The sequence below is a fragment of the Habropoda laboriosa genome, unplaced genomic scaffold (assembly GCF_001263275.1).
Source record: "Habropoda laboriosa isolate 0110345459 unplaced genomic scaffold, ASM126327v1 scaffold28, whole genome shotgun sequence".
In the NCBI taxonomy this organism is placed as follows: domain Eukaryota; kingdom Metazoa; phylum Arthropoda; class Insecta; order Hymenoptera; family Apidae; genus Habropoda; species Habropoda laboriosa.
The window spans coordinates 2,456,006-2,472,214 of NW_017100174.1; the positions used below are offsets into that span (position 1 = coordinate 2,456,006).

At 32.0% G+C, this 16,209-nt stretch overlaps 2 protein-coding genes across 2 annotated transcripts in view; one reads left to right on the top strand and one right to left on the bottom strand.

Annotated features, from left to right (window-relative positions):
- The window catches only part of LOC108578710 (mucin-3A-like), a 10,490-nt gene extending 901 nt beyond the window's left edge, over window positions 1–9,589 (top strand). The window contains exons 2-3 of the mRNA XM_017942088.1: window positions 85–161; window positions 290–9,589. Coding sequence (XP_017797577.1) covers window positions 85–161; window positions 290–9,456 — 9,244 coding nt within the window. The 3' untranslated portion in view covers window positions 9,457–9,589. The remainder of the gene's footprint in view (window positions 1–84; window positions 162–289) is intronic.
- Window positions 9,590–11,798: 2,209 nt separating this feature from the next.
- Window positions 11,799–15,514, bottom strand: LOC108578758 (phosphatidylinositol 3-kinase catalytic subunit type 3). Its single transcript, XM_017942146.1, has 10 exons — window positions 15,444–15,514; window positions 14,968–15,162; window positions 14,472–14,901; window positions 14,271–14,366; window positions 13,534–14,085; window positions 12,994–13,469; window positions 12,739–12,927; window positions 12,494–12,669; window positions 12,343–12,417; window positions 11,799–12,277 (listed from the first exon to the last, which is right to left on the bottom strand). The coding sequence occupies exons 1-10, from the start codon at window positions 15,512–15,514 to the stop codon at window positions 11,877–11,879; spliced, it is 2,661 nt and encodes an 886-aa protein (XP_017797635.1). The 3' UTR covers window positions 11,799–11,876.
- Window positions 15,515–16,209: the final 695 nt, after the last annotated feature.

Below are 16,209 nucleotides of genomic sequence, written 5' to 3' on the forward strand. Positions count from 1 at the left end.
ATAATATTTTTAATTTATATGTATTTATGTATTTATCATATTAATATATTGACACTTTTTACACATTTTTTTCATTTTTTCCAGTGAATTTGTCAAGAACTATCAACAGATTTACAAATATAATTGTACTCTCAAAGATGACTTTATCAGGAAAGGACTAGGTAAATGTACTGTACACATATTTATATCAATAAAGTAAAATAACAAATCTGATTTTAGATACAAAAATGTTATATTGTATTTTTTTAAAAGTAATACACATGATCATATTTTACAATGTTATTTTCAGATAAATATAGAAACAGAAGTAGAGATGGTTCAAAATATATGGACAAATTTCCTGGAGATGTTGAAATGGCTGAAAAATTAACAGGAGGTGATCCTGACATATTAAGCCATGATAAATTTTGTCCAGAAGAAAAGCCAAACATATCAGCTTTGTTTGGTGACAAAAAAATTCCTAAAAAGAAACGAGAACGTGAAGAAGGTAGTAGAAGAAGTGATAGTATTGAAATTGTACGAAAAATCACGCATCCACGATTTTTAAAAGAAAGTGATCATGAAGTTCGAATTCGTCAACAACCTAGCAGTTTACCACCTACACCAAACAATACTGGTTCTCCACAATATCCTTGTCATTTCTGCAATTTTACTTCTTCACGAGTTAATGTTATCATCTGTCACATAAAAAGTCATAGGTCTGGAATTTCACCAATGTCAAAATCAAAAGTAAAGACATATTCTCAGTATAGGAGTAGATATTCTGAAGTAGAAACTCCTAAAAGAAAATATGTAAAGAAAGAGAAAAGTCAATCAAATAAAAGTAAAAGTAACAGTGAATCTGGTAAAAGAAAACAAACTAAACAAAGTGAGAAAGCTGCTAAAAAGAAGAAGACTTCAGATCCTAAAATTCGTGACACTATATTAGCAGACTGGGAAGATGAATCAGATGAAGAACTTAGTTTAAATCAGAGTAAACCTGATTTAACACCTATGAGCAGTTCACCAACAAAAGATCAATTTGATTTTGAGAAGTCAGAAGAATCTAATGAAAAGAACAATACAATAACAGATACCAATGAAATTATTGAAGAAACAGAAAAATTACTTAAAGAAACTGAAAAGTTAACAACAATTAGCGTAACGGACGATTCTTTATCAGATAGTACCAGTACTTCACAAAATTTTAAGACAAATCTCTTTGATAAGCAATTAGAATCAGAAAAAAATGACAGAGTGCTTGATGTTGAGAGTAATGAATCCATTAATAAATCACAAACAGAAAAGGAAACTTTTAATGTTGATAATGAAGGTAAATTTAACACATCTGATAAAGATGATAAAAAATCATTATTATCATGTTTTGATTTTCATGAAGAAGAGCCATCCATACCCCCTGTAAGGAAAAAAGCACGTGCATTTCATCAAAAGAAAGAAATCATAAAGGAATTTGAAATGAGTCAAGCTCTGAAAACAGAACAAGAAAAAGAAATTGAAAATTATAAAACTGAAGATGAAGATAATGATACTAGTCCGAAAAAATGTGAAAAATTACGTACACAGTCACCTTTAGATGAACAAGATTTAGAAAAAAGTGAGAAGGTTGCAGTTGATAAACAGACAAATAATGAAGTTGTGCAGACAAAGGAAGAAATTGAATCTAAAAAGGTATCAGAAAATATTAAAAAATCTAGTACTTGTGAAACGGAACTGGAAATTGTAGAAATATTTGAAGTTGAAAGAGTTGAAGCTGAAAATGAAAATGCTGTAAATCATACAAAAAAGGTTGAAGCACAAGGTTCTACTAAAACAAACGTAACAGTAAATGTTAGCAAAGAATTAACAGCAAACAAAGAGTTAAATACAGAAAAGAATGCTGTCAATGATAAACAAATAGAGTCTAAAGACACAGCTACAGATAATGAAAATGTAGAAAGTACAGATTCCTTAAAAGAAACTGAAGAAAATTTATCTGAACGACTTACCACAGAAACAGAAGACGAAATTGTTTCTGAGTCTGCTGAAACACTTCCAGAACAAAGTGAAAATTCAGATGTAGATATGCTAGATCAAGATCAAGTGCCTAATTCAAAACCTACAAGCATTATATTAAATAATAATCAGTCAATTCCACAAATTCGTAAACGTAGAGGGAGACCAAGAAAATCAGAGTCCCTTTGTATTGGTACTAGTGGAAGTGCCAGTGAAAGTGAAAGTCCAAGAATAAGAGATAAAACTGATTTAAAACTTTTTGAGAAATTTGAATTAGAAAGTAGGACTTCAGAATCTGATAATGAACGTTCATACAGTGGCAGAAAACGAAAACCAAATAAAAAATACTTGGAATCTGATATATATGTGCAAGATGTAGATCAAAAGATGTATAAGACTGATGAAAGTCAATCTGAAAGTGAAGAAAAAGGTTCTGAAAGAATAAGAAGTAAATCAAAACGAAGTAAGAAACTTATAAAAACTGATAAAACAAATGAGGACATTGATCTTAAAGAAGAAAAAGAGATAGAAATGTCTTGTAATGTGGATACAATAAAGAATAATATTAATTCCTCCAATAAAGAATTGAAGGATGATCTAGTTGGAAATAAATCCGAAAACCAAATGTTAGTAGAATTAGACACAAAACTTGCTGACAATCAAGCTTCTATTGAAATTTCTGAAAAATTACAAATGTCTGAGGAAGAAGAAATAGTATCAAAAGGATCTATTCTTGAAGATACAAAATCTGTAACAGCAGAGGATAGTACCACTAAAGCAGAAGGTACAATCCTTGAGCATGATAAAACAAAAGACAATGAAAATGAAAATATATTAAGATCAAACAATTTTCAAAAAGAAAATTTAAAAGGTTTTAATATAGAATCTTCGAGTACACTTCAACGGGAACTTTTATCGGAGAAAGAAGCATCTCAACAATCAGATGCTTCAAAAACTGTTGATATGCTTCCTCCTAAAAAATCTCAAATAAAAAAGTTTGAGTTATCACAAATTGATTTTTTTGATACTGATGCTTCTACTAATAAATTCAGTACAGATTTTGAATTAGACAGTGGGAAAGAAAGTGAAGAAAAGAAGAAAGCCAGCACAGATTCAGAATCAATTAATTCTTCAAAGCAGAAAGAAAATCTTGTTCCAGAAAAAGTTGAAGTAGATGCAAAGAATGTAGAAACTATAAAAGATGCAAGCCAAATAAAGGAAGAAAATAAAATTCAAGATGGTGAAGATATTGTAAATGTAAAACACGAAGTTCAACAAATGGAAATTGAAACAGTAAAGAAAGAAGAACAAGAAGTTAAATTAAAAAACCTAGAACAAGTATCTAAAGATCTAACAAGCATATTAGGTGAGCAACAAACTCAAAAAGGAGCATCTATGCAAACAAGATATAAAGGAAAATTTACACCAGAAACGGGTGCTAAATTAAAAAAAGACAAAGAATTATTTCCTGAAGAAAAATCAACAAATACATTCCAAGAAGCGTTCTTAAAAACTTTACATATGGACAAGAAGAAAGGTACAACTGAAGATTCTGATACAACTGTGAAAGGAAAGAAGGGTAAAAAATTAGTGAAGAAAAAGCCTGAAGAAGAAGAAGATACAAGTGTTTCTGCTGAAAAAATTCAAAGCACGACGACAACCACAGTTGAAGATTCAAATATTGCAGAAAGTTTTCCCAATCTTTCTCAAGATAATTCTCATGTGACGGTTATGAGTAATTTTGAAGGTATAGAAGTAGTAGTTGATCAAAATCTTGAAATTGACACAAAAGTAGATGATAATATGTTTCAAAATGTTGATCAACTTACATCATCACCAAATGAATTTAACATTATGTCTAAATCATTGGCTCAATCATCTTCTACTGAAGATAATTCTAAATCTATAAATTTAGATATACAAAAAGTAGATGAATCTTCAAGAATGTCAACTTCTACACCTTCGCCATCTTCTGATGTTACCGTACCGGTAAAAAAGCGTGAAATGCCAAGAATAATTGAAAATATAACATTAACTGAACCTATGCAAATTTTAAAATCGAAATTACTAGACAAATTACCACAGAAAGGAGTAAAACACAAGTTAGAAACAGAAAGTACAAAAAAGGGTGATCAGAAAGGAACTCCAAAGGCCAAAATAATGAAAATTGAATCTTTACCTTCAAATACCAAAATGAAAACTGGTCTAAAGGTTACATCTCCACATTTATCATTGACCAAAAAGTTACAAGTATTGAAAGCTGAAGAAGCAGAAACAGCTGCAATGATAGAAGCACAAAATGAACAGTTAAATGTAAAAACTTCAAAAACTTCTACTACAACTACTACAGAGAAATATATTCAGCAAAGTTCACAAAGCTTGGCAGATATGGAATTAGACATAAATTCAATGCCATTTGTTTTGAGTGAAGATGTTTTAACTCCAGAAAATATTGACCAAATGCCTGTTGTTATATCTTCCATTATACCTGCATCTAATACAATTCCTGCAACATTGTCTTTTACACCAACTACACAGATAGTATCACCCACTCAAACTCAATTTAAATTGAATGAAAGTACAAGTGAAGTATCGCCTACGAAGAAAAAGAGTGGAACTCCAGCAATCTTGAAGAATAAAAATAAAGCAAAACCTACAATTACAAGTATAAAAACGTTAGTACCACCACTTACGGGTGGCGTAAAAGGTATCAAATTCCAAAGTACACCAGCAACAAGCAAAGTACCACCACTTTTAACACAGAAGGGTACATCAGGAAAATATGTAGTTGTACAAACTTCTGGAGGGCAACAATTACGTTATAGCGTTCAAGGAAAAAGTGGCACGCAACAAAAAATTGCTATACCGACTGGTAAAAGTGCTGGAAATGCACAGGTAGTACAACAAGGTGGTAAGGTAGTTATATTGACATCAGCACAATCAGGCCAAACCAAAATGCTACCTTTAAATATCTCTAAAACATTGAGTGGCAAAGTTCAAAGAATAATGACAAGTAAGGGCCAAGTATTTTGTCCTATCAGTCCACAGGGTATCATAAATTCAAAAACAATTGCTCCAAAAGGGGATGGCGTTTCACCTACAACGTCTAAGCTTCCTGCAGGACATAAAATTTTTAATACACAAGGTATAATAGCTTCAAAAGGAGTTCTAACTCCTATTTCAGGTACAATTGCAAAAACTGCTCTGTTAGGAACGTTATCTCAAGGAATTATCACGAAAGGTGGAATTTATACCCCAATAAGTGCTTCTGCATTAAGTGGAAAAACTATCATTGGATCAAAAGCTTTAGTTACAAAAGGTGCAACTATTTTATCTTCACAGAATCTAGGTACTTCTAAAGCTATCTTAACTCCTATATCTCAAGCTATTGCTGGCAAAACGATTTTAAGTGCACAAGGTATTGTAAGTACTAAAGCAACAGTTTTGACACCAATAACAGGACAGCAAGTAAAAGCTATTGCAGCAAAAAGTCCATCTAAAGGCAATAAGGTACAATATCAATCTGTACAACAAAAGGTGCAGCTACCTATGTTACAAAAATCACAAAAGGTATCAATGTCTACTGCTACACAAGGAAGATCTGGACAAATGAAAACTGGAGGTAGTACTGTAGTATTACAGAATACTATTTCTACACAAAAGACTATACAGCAAGGAAAGAAAATAATTAAACAAACAGTTGTACAACCAGGTTCTGCTATGCAAAATATTACATCTCATGGTACTGCTCAACAGACAGTAGGTATAAATCCACAAATTCAACACAAAGGAAAAGGTGTGTCTACATCAACCATACAAAAAATGATTATACCTCGTAGTAATCGACAACAAAAAACACAACAAAAAATTGCACAAAAAGTACAAGAATCTACAATTACAACTGTACAAAATATTCAATCGAAACAAATGGTCTCAGGACCGTTAACAACTGTGCCAAATGTATCTAAAACAACAATTCAGCATAAACAAGCAGTTAGTACTGCAGCTGCAAAGGTTGCTACAAAGGGTCACGTAATGAATAAGACTACTACACAGCAGCAGAAAAATTTGCTGAATATTGCAATGAATTCGGTCACTGCAGCTAATGTGAATACAAATCTTTCTACATCTTTGTCTCTTCCACCATTAGAGCCTATTGAATCTGAAAGGAAATCAAAAGTAGAAAATGTACTTGTTGAATCTGTTCAAAAGGAGCAACCTAAGATAGAAAAGTTTAATATTGACAAAGGTGGTGAAATAGAAAAGATTGAAGAACCAAAAATAACAACTCAGCCACAAATAATGGCTTTACCAACAGAAAGCAGTGATGGGACACAAACTTATGTTCTTGTAACTATTGATGAACAAGGACAAATACAACCTCTTGATAATAATACTCTTATGTCACTAGAAGGCACTACACAAAATCCAGATGGCACAAGAACTCTGTACATAGATCCCAGTTCATTGGGAGAGGCAGGTACATTGGACAATATTGTTCTTCAATTTGACAATGGTGTATTACCAAATATACAAACTAGTGGCGCAGAAACTACTCAGACAATTATATCTGAAAGTTTTCCTACTTCAGAAGTAATGCAAACATCGAATCAAGATATTCTAGCTGCTGCATTGGCAAACACAGATTTCCAACAGGAGATCAGTTTGACAGATAATCCTGCAGGAAATGTAATGACCACAGGTTTAACTCAAACAAGTTTAATCAATCAGACTATTTTGCAGTCAACTATTATACCTCCTACAGAACCAATTTCTTCTCCATTAGTGCTTGAAACTTCAACGACTTTAAATCAACCTATAATGACACCTCTAGAGGTACCTAGTAATTTGCCAATACAGTCAGAATTAACTCCAACTTCTGCTGTGACAACCATCCCAACTTCTCTCGAATTACCGATAACAATCACAAATCCTAATATTTCATATATATCAACGGGTGAAGCACAAATTCAGATTCCTGGTAATTCTATGCCAGATATTGGAGAAATCATGGAAAGTCCAAGTACAGCAGATATTGCTCGAACGGAAATTCCTGCAAGTACTCAGTATCTAGTATTGCCAAGTTTAGAAGATAATATCACTGTAGAAACTCAGAGCGTGTCGAACAGTGCTATTTCAATGCCTAATGTTTCATATTCAGTTTCGATACCAAATAATATAGTTCTACAAAGTTCACAAGTTCAAACTACTCCTTCAATGCCTATAATAGATGATACTTATGCTGACAATGTGCAATTTACTACGACTATAGAACCGCCAATGACAACAGAACAGACTTTTGTAGATGTACCTGTTTCTGCAATGCTTGTTTCAAAACCTTCTATTTCCACAGAAACTGTGAAATCACAAGACATTACTGTAACATCAGAAATGATAGTATCTGAGAATGTTTCTGTATCCTCTCAAGAACCTATTGTGTCAACAAACGAATCTTCCATCGTAAATGAGGAACAGGATGTAGAAATGCCTTTGCAAGAAGTATATTCTTCTCAAGAGATTTCCATTAAGCCAGAAGAAATAACCTTGAAAGAAACAGTTGCTAAAGAAGATAATTCAAATGTAGCAACGGGTAGTCAGAGCGAAGAAGTTAGTAATAATGATAATGTGGTGCATGTACAAATTATGGAGCAGCCAGACGATGCAATGACGAGTAGCGTGTCAATGATAGACGAAAATGCTTTAGTTACCTCTGAATCCAATGTAAAAATGTCACCTGTAGTAGAACACCCGAGTTTTGAGGTTTCGGATTCAAACGAAATAGATACAAATACTTCGGAAGAATCAAAAAATATAAAAAAATTGAAGGAATTAAGTTTCGATGATCAGTCTGATAATAAGACTCATTCTCCTGTATCTGAACAACAACCAGCAACATCCAACGAAGTAGAAATAGTTCAAGAGGAAGCACAAATTTTACCTGCAGAGTCATTGAATCGTTTGGAGGAACAGAGCATGGATATAGATGAGACTGTTGAACCTAAAATTTATGCTGCAAGTACGGTAAAAGAACCGGAAGATTGTCAAAGAGACGAACCATCGTCTCAGGGAGAGACAAATCTGGTTCAGAGAAACTTAGAATTACATTTTGAAGAAACAAGCGCAGAGACTAGCCATGAAACCCCATCACAATCATACGAACAGTTTGGAATAGCGGGAACCACCGATTCTACTGATCTACCTAGTCAATCTGCCACAAAGTCGGAAAATTCAAGAGAACCCTCGCAATCAATAACGTATGAATCCATGGAAACGGACGAAGAAGCAATTGTGACAGAACCACCAACACAATCATTTGAGCATTCAAAGATCAATGAAGCTTCTCAATCGTATGAAACTTCCGCAGAAGCAAGTACAAATGCACCTACGCAATCTTTCAATGAACTAATGCAAAGTCAGGAAGAAAGATCAACTGTTGACGAAGCGATCGATGATCAAACGTTTCCAACACAAAGTTACGAAGTTGGTAAAGTTGAAAATATTCCAGAAAATTTGGAAACAGACGCTGAAATTAGTCAAGAAGGAAACATGCCGTCTCAATCTAATGATATCGGTACTGATGGCATTGGTACATCCTCAGTTTCTACAAATAATTCTGGACTTAACGAGGACGAAACTGCAAGTTCGTCTTATGTTCCAGAAACACCTGAGAACCAAGAAAGGGATCCAGATCAAGAAAGTGCAATAAGTACATCATCTTGCGAAATTCCACCATGTGCTGAATTGAATATTGCATCATCTAGTGCAGAGCATACAAGTATCCATGACAATGGAGTACCTGAAATACCTACATCTTCATATAATTTAAATCCGGACATTACTTCAACTCATGTAGATTCTGTACCAACTTCTAGCTATGAAGAGCAAAATGTATCAACTTCTTATGAAGTACCTATTTCAATGCCTGGCCTAGAAGAAACTCCCTCCCAGAATTTTGTTACAGAAAGTACAGATCATAGAAATGAACCATCCAGTTATTACACTCATCACCAGGAAGTAACAGCAAGTTATTATGAATCTGTGGGACAAGAAACAAATTCTAGATTGGATGAAGACCCACAAGAGGAAGTTACTCCCAGCTATTATGATGGTAATCCACAAGAAGCAAGTCAAAGTTACTTTACTCCTGAAGAAGCTACACCAAGTTATTCCAGTCATAACGTATCTCCCAGTTATTATGATCATAGACCAGAAGGTGAAGCAAGTCAAAGTTACTACTCTGCAGATGATATAGAAAAATCAGAGCAATCCTCTTCACAAAATATCGAGGCATCCCAAAGTTTTTACCAAGAACAGTCTGATGAATTAAAATTAACACAACAGGGAGAAGCTACTCCAACATATACAGAAAGGTATCCAGTTGATTACCCATTAGAAAATTCACCAATAGAAAGGCACGATCTTGTAGAAAGTTCTGTACCAGCCACTAGGCCTACAGAAAGGTAATACATTATCATGGGAAATAGCATTGTGCTATGAGGAGAATCCTTGTTTTCATAGACTAATGGACATTGTAGCCATTGATAGATAAACTCGAGTCTATTTTCAAATGTAAATATAATATTAAGATGATAAGTGACTAGGCATAAGATTAAAATTATATTTTTACTATAATTTTATATGTATATATGTCAACAACGGATGCAATTCGTATATTGAATTCGACATGTAAGCAGTGTAATTACAAAAAAAGCTATGGTTTCATTACAAAGACATTATGATCTTACTATATTCATCTTGTTTAATATATTGAAATAATATAAGATTTTCGGTATATTGAATTAGAATATCATCTATAACTTTTTTCCTTTCTTTCAACTGGACACTAGTACTGTGTCATATAAAAAATTATTACTATACGTTTCTGAATACAATGCACATACAATCTGTATGTTGTAAAATTTTACTTTGACTTATGGGAGTAGTAGTAACAATTATTAATTATTAGTTATTAGCTTTCGTTATGTTCCAGCGAAAATACATTTGTGCTGTCAATCGTTAATTTACGGTTACATCAAGTGAGGAAATATGAAACAATTGTAGAATATTTGTACATTATGACGAGTTTTTATTGAAGATAGAATCAAATAAGAATCGGAAGAAAAAAGTAAGACTTTACTACTACTCCGTAGTGACAAGTCATAATGAGCGATTTTTGGTTGACGTAAGAAAAAATAAGTTTAAATAATTGTATAAAAATAAATGCACAATATATCTTCAATAAAGTACTAATAATGTACGCCTTAAATTATTTTTAAAATTCAAGTAAAAACTTTTTGGGGTTATCACTTAAAGATTTGATTTTTCAGATGTCTTTTGTTATAATTACAAGTGTAGATAATTGAGAAAATCAAGGAATGATTTATTACACGTACATTGTTTATTTTGTAGGTAATAATTTACATTTATAGAGAAAGAAGTCTATTATTTCAATTATAATGATGTGTAATCTGTGTGCTGATGAAATGTAAAGGATAAAAGGATTTAGTAGGAAATCTGTCATGTCTGAAATTAGTTAATAGTTACAAAGGAGTAATTTAAAAATAATTATTCGTATAATTAGTAGAAATAAACCATTTATTGTAAATGAGATCATTTTATTTCTGTAAAATATTTAAATTAATCTAAATATTACATATTACAATGTGAACAAATTTACACATATGCTTATATGTAATGCATGAACAAGGTATGCATTTTAATGGTTTTATTAATGTAATTTAAAGCAAATGATGTTTTTAGAAACCATGTAAATTTCAAACAAGACAGATTTGCTAACGCACTCTAATAAGGACGGTTATATTATATTCTTTATAAACTCATGTTATTAAAAATAAATTTGTTTTTATTTCTCGTGGCGTTTTCAATCATGATCACGCGTGTATATACTTTATTATTGTTAGGGGAAGGAAGTTATTAACTACCATATGTTGTACTTGGAGGAACAGAAATTTGGTAGAATATTCTGGATAAATTTAACCAGATAAATTTTCAAAGATGGACTGAATTGTTAATATTCCTTAATTGCTCTTTAAATTCAATCGATACATATATATATACCGACATAAATACACGTGTACATATATCTTCCACTCAAAGGAACTATATTATAAAAATTTCTGTATCTATAAATAGTATGTAATACTGTGAAATGGGGAAAATATAGTTACATTTTCTATTGAAACTTTCTGATACAATCGTAAGTTGGGATATATGTGTATTACTTCGTTGAAGTAATCAAATCTAAGTGGCATAAAGTGATACTGATTAAAATAGCATTACTGCGTTCTTATATGGATAACAATTTGATATTTTCATCACTAACAATATTATCTTTTTATTTCTACAGTGTGCACCACATACACGATTGTAACTAAGAGATAAAATAAATACATGAATATTTACGTAACAAATTATATATGCAATGGATATGTTTTTGTTGTTTCATTACTTGAAATTATCCCATTACAATAAACTTTCATGTGTAAAAAATGTTTACTTTCCTTTTTTTTTTATTGTATTTTCGTAACAAATTAATAAACAACGTTTCTATTGTATTTTGAATTTTATATTTTATGAAAATTATCAAAAAATATCGGTTATCTGCATAGCAGTATGCAGTATTGCTATATAAATTTTTTATTGTGATCGCACGGCATATTAAACATTTATATATGCAATTTATAAACATAAAAACTACAATTATTTGTTATTATTATCAAAGATTTATTACCTAAAATAATCCCAAAATACAATAAATTATGTTACATTTATAGATGTATGGCCATTTATATACAATATAGTAATATTTGCAATAGTTATAAAGGAACACAGTCTTTACAATCATTATTTCGATTGATTTTGTTTTATTTCCGCCAATATTGTGCAAACTTGTGTAATTGTTCCACTAATACTGCCATTACAGCTGTTACTGATAAGTCCAAAAGATTGTGTACATAATGCACTGCTTCTTCGTCGCTTAAATCCAATCTTAGTTTGTCTTGAACTTTTTTTACAGCTTTATCTGGTTCTAACGCTATGTCTGGTACACTAGCATCAACCATTAGTGAAAATAAATTTAATATTAAATTTGCATGTCTGCGTAAATGTAGAAATGCGGTATAACATTGTTTTCGAAATTCATGATAATGTTCCGAGTTTACACCTCCCATAGCTTCGACCATTTCTTTGCTTAATTTCATTGGTGGTGGCAAAGGCTTCGGATCTCTACCCAAAATATAACCGAAGTCTATATGGAAAAGTTTACCTGAAATATAAATATTATTTAATTTCATTAAATACTCTTTTATCCTTTTTATATTTAAAATTTACCTGACGTTGTCAAGAGAAGGTTATCCAAATGTCGATCACCAACACCGAGTACATACGTAATAATACAATATCCAGCTGCAAATTCGTCATTTTATATTCGTCTTTTTAATTCAAATTAATATGAATTATTTTATAAAATCGTATTTCTTACCACAACTTCGAACATAAGTATCCATAACTTCAGGTACAACACCATAAGGACCATTTTCAGAAGGATGATGTTTTCGAAAAAAACTTAATATAGAACCTTCACTAGCTAGAACTTCTGCAACTGTTGTAGATTCGATAAATTGCAAGAAACCATGCCTAGTACTCGTTGCAAGTACCCTAAACATAAATTAATTTATATTTTAAATCATATAACATATTTGCAAACATTATTTTTTAAATATGTACCTATAAGGAGTGAGTTTTAAATCCAAGTTTTCTCTTCTTAATAACTTATCCATGAGTGCAATTGTTTGTAAAATTAATTGATCTTGTCTGAGGTCATCACCATGTTTAAAGATTGCAATGTATTCACTGTTATCTGTTGTCAAAAATGTTAATTTGGATGGCATAAGAGCTGATTTAAAAAGACTGGCCCTAAAAGAATAGTTTAATTTATTGAAGTATAAATATTCATTACCACATAAAAGAGATTATACACACTTTTCAGGAATAATTCCTTTGATACAAATTTCTGGATCCAAGGGGAAAGGTATTGGTTCAAAATTAGAAAAATTTATTTTAAATGCTGGATCCGGATCTGCTAATAATATTCTGAGTCTATCAGTCTTCTTTTTACGATTTCCACTTTCTCGTGCGACCGCTTTCACCAATGCTACTAACTGATCGATAAACATTTTTTGACGTAAAAGAAATGCTCTTCTTTTTTGCCAAACAGCATTCCCTTGTGATAACATTGTTGAAAACATTGACATTACAGTATTATACATTTCTTTGACACGTGTGTCTTGTTTTGCACTTATGGATGGATCACTTTGGTCTTCACATTCTATAGAGAGATACCAATAGAAGTAATTGGCCAGTGTGGTATTTTGACATGCACGAGTAATCAGAAAAGATGCTAAATCCATGAGAGAATCTTGACTTGTTGAGAAGTGTCCACTTTCAGATTCACTGGACTGTAAATTGTGTACTATTTGTAATAAATTAGAAATTCGATATTTGTATCATACAATTACTTACAGTTGTTACAGCTGTAGATGGAGAATCATTGATTTGTACATCTCTGTCTAACTTCTCAATTTTTTCAGATTCTTTTTCCTTCATTAACGTTTGATGTGCCCTTTTAATGCTTTCAAAATCTTCATATTTTAAAGCTTGTACTAATTGAAGTAAGTATAACATTAAATCATCATCAGGTGCTTGATTAAGTCGAGCAATAGCATATCTTCTAACTGCTGGATGTGTAAATGCTGGACCAAGTAATTCCAGTGCATCTTCGGGATCAGGTGGTGCCCACAATGCTAACATTTCTAAGGCTTGTCGCTCTTCTCCGGCAACTTTCCAATTTACACATTTTACGAATTTTGTTAAAGCTTTTTTTTGACTTGATAAATAAAATCTGTACTTCCAAATAAGATCTTGTTCCTCTGTAGAAAGTGCTGTTGTAGGTGGATAACTTAATATTATATTTAAAGCATCACGAACACTTGAAGTTGGTTTTAATTCTCTGGTATGACCACCGCTACGTAAACTTCGAGCCAACTTATGATGTTTTGCTTCCACAAGATTTTCCTAATAATGAAAATGTCTATGAAATATAAAAATAGATATATTTATGAATAGTGCTGTGTGTTTGTATAATCTGTTATAATTTTGTTTATAATAAAATTTTTAAAACACTGAACAGTGTATGTTGATACTTTTACATCTTTTTAGAGAGTAATTCTGTGCCAATACATAATAATTTATGATCATACTTGTAAAATTTCATAATCTGGTAGAGTTACAACATCTGGCTGTGATCTATGTTGAACAACTTCATCCCCATCTTTTTCATAGTACACTATGGAGTACTAGAATAAAAAAACATATTTGAATATGTCACAAATAAAAGCAAGAAGAAAAGGGAAATACATGTATAAAACGTATGAAGTAAAATATTAGTAAATTTTTTTTACCGGTATGCTGTCCATAGTAACTTCTGGAAACTCAATCATTAAATATAAATATTCAGATGCTCTCTTCTCCCTTTCATTAATTAACTCAATTTCTCTAAATGTTAATCTATCCAACCAGTCAACTTTATTCATTTGACCATTTCTGTGTTTTTTAACAAGCTTTGCTAATCTCTGCATCTGTTCTTTTCCACGATCTCTAGTTTTCCCTGGTGTGCTGGTAGGTACACTGCCATCTGCTTCAACTCCAGGCCATACTCTGAGATCTAACATTCCTTGACGAAACACACCATGTTTTCCAAACAGAGATATTGTTGTACCACCCACTGGAAGTTGTCTACCAGGTCCAGCACAGTCATATAAACTTATGCATAACTGAGCATCCCGTGGTAAATCAGAATAAGAAATAGGAAGAGTCACCCATTGATTCCAACTAGAAAAATTAACAAAATTCAATCACATATGACACATATGTTAGAAACACCAGAATGATACATACTTCCACCGTGATGTAAAATGTTTATAAGCTGTGTGAACAGGTAAAGCAAGTGATCTTCCACCAGCCCACACCTGCAAAGAAGCTGCTAAATCCCCACGTCCTCCATTAGTTCCATATAGACCAGAGTATTTCAACATAGGATCAACAAGTAATTTATCATATTCTGGTCGTTGCCTTTCACCTTCTAGTGTTCCTCTACAAAAGGAAGAGGATAATATATTATAATAATTTGCATTAAAATGTGTTTGTATGTCATTTTAATTAAAAGAACTAATAGAACATAATCCACAGTTAAATATTTGATTGTCTGTTTCTTATTTGGATTAGACGCAATCGGATTATTTTATATTAATAGTACTGCCAGTTGTCCACTTGTTTTTGTTAGGCAGATGCATCGTGGAACATTTATTATGGTAACCTGATACCAGCTGATACTGACACTTATTATATTTAACACACATACAATTAAATCTTACATTTTAATTTGTATCTTTGTGTCTAAGGAAGAACTGTACACGTAGAAAAACTTATCATTAATATCTTCCATGGTTATTTTATGAAACTATAAACTTAACACATTTCTCTACTTTACACTTTCCGTCATTCTACCGCGTCTACTGTACTTAAGTACATTTCTGCACGTACTGCGCGCAGGAATATCACTACCAATATAAGCATAAAAAATATTCTAATAGAGTCATCTGTAGTACTCTCAGCAATGTATAGGCACAGACGAGATACAGGATAAACCTCTCATCATAGACGAGGTATAGAATAGATCTATCACCACAGATGAAGTATAGAATATACCTATCACCATATGAGATTTCGTGTCTCACGTTCTGAAATACCGATCGAGCAAAGGATTGAAGGAATTGTTATGCCCTCTACGATTTAGAGCGGTGAGTTTAGGAATTACATACAATCCAATCATCAAAGATGGTAAAGTCGGCAGATGTAAAAAATCCCTTTTTTTAAAATAGAAATTCTTTGATTTTTTCGCTTTTAATAATAGTTACTGTAAATTAGAGCATAATTGCATGTAGTAAGCAGTTTAAAATTTATGCTTATTATAAATTTGTATAGAATTGTTTAATGTATTAATATTATCACAGACGATGTACTTACAGGATAAACCTAACATTTTATGAGATTTTGTATCCGCGGCATGAGGTCCAAGAAGACCCTTACCATTTTCGTGTCGCTCGAAACGTTATCGATTTACCATTAGTAGTATGTAGT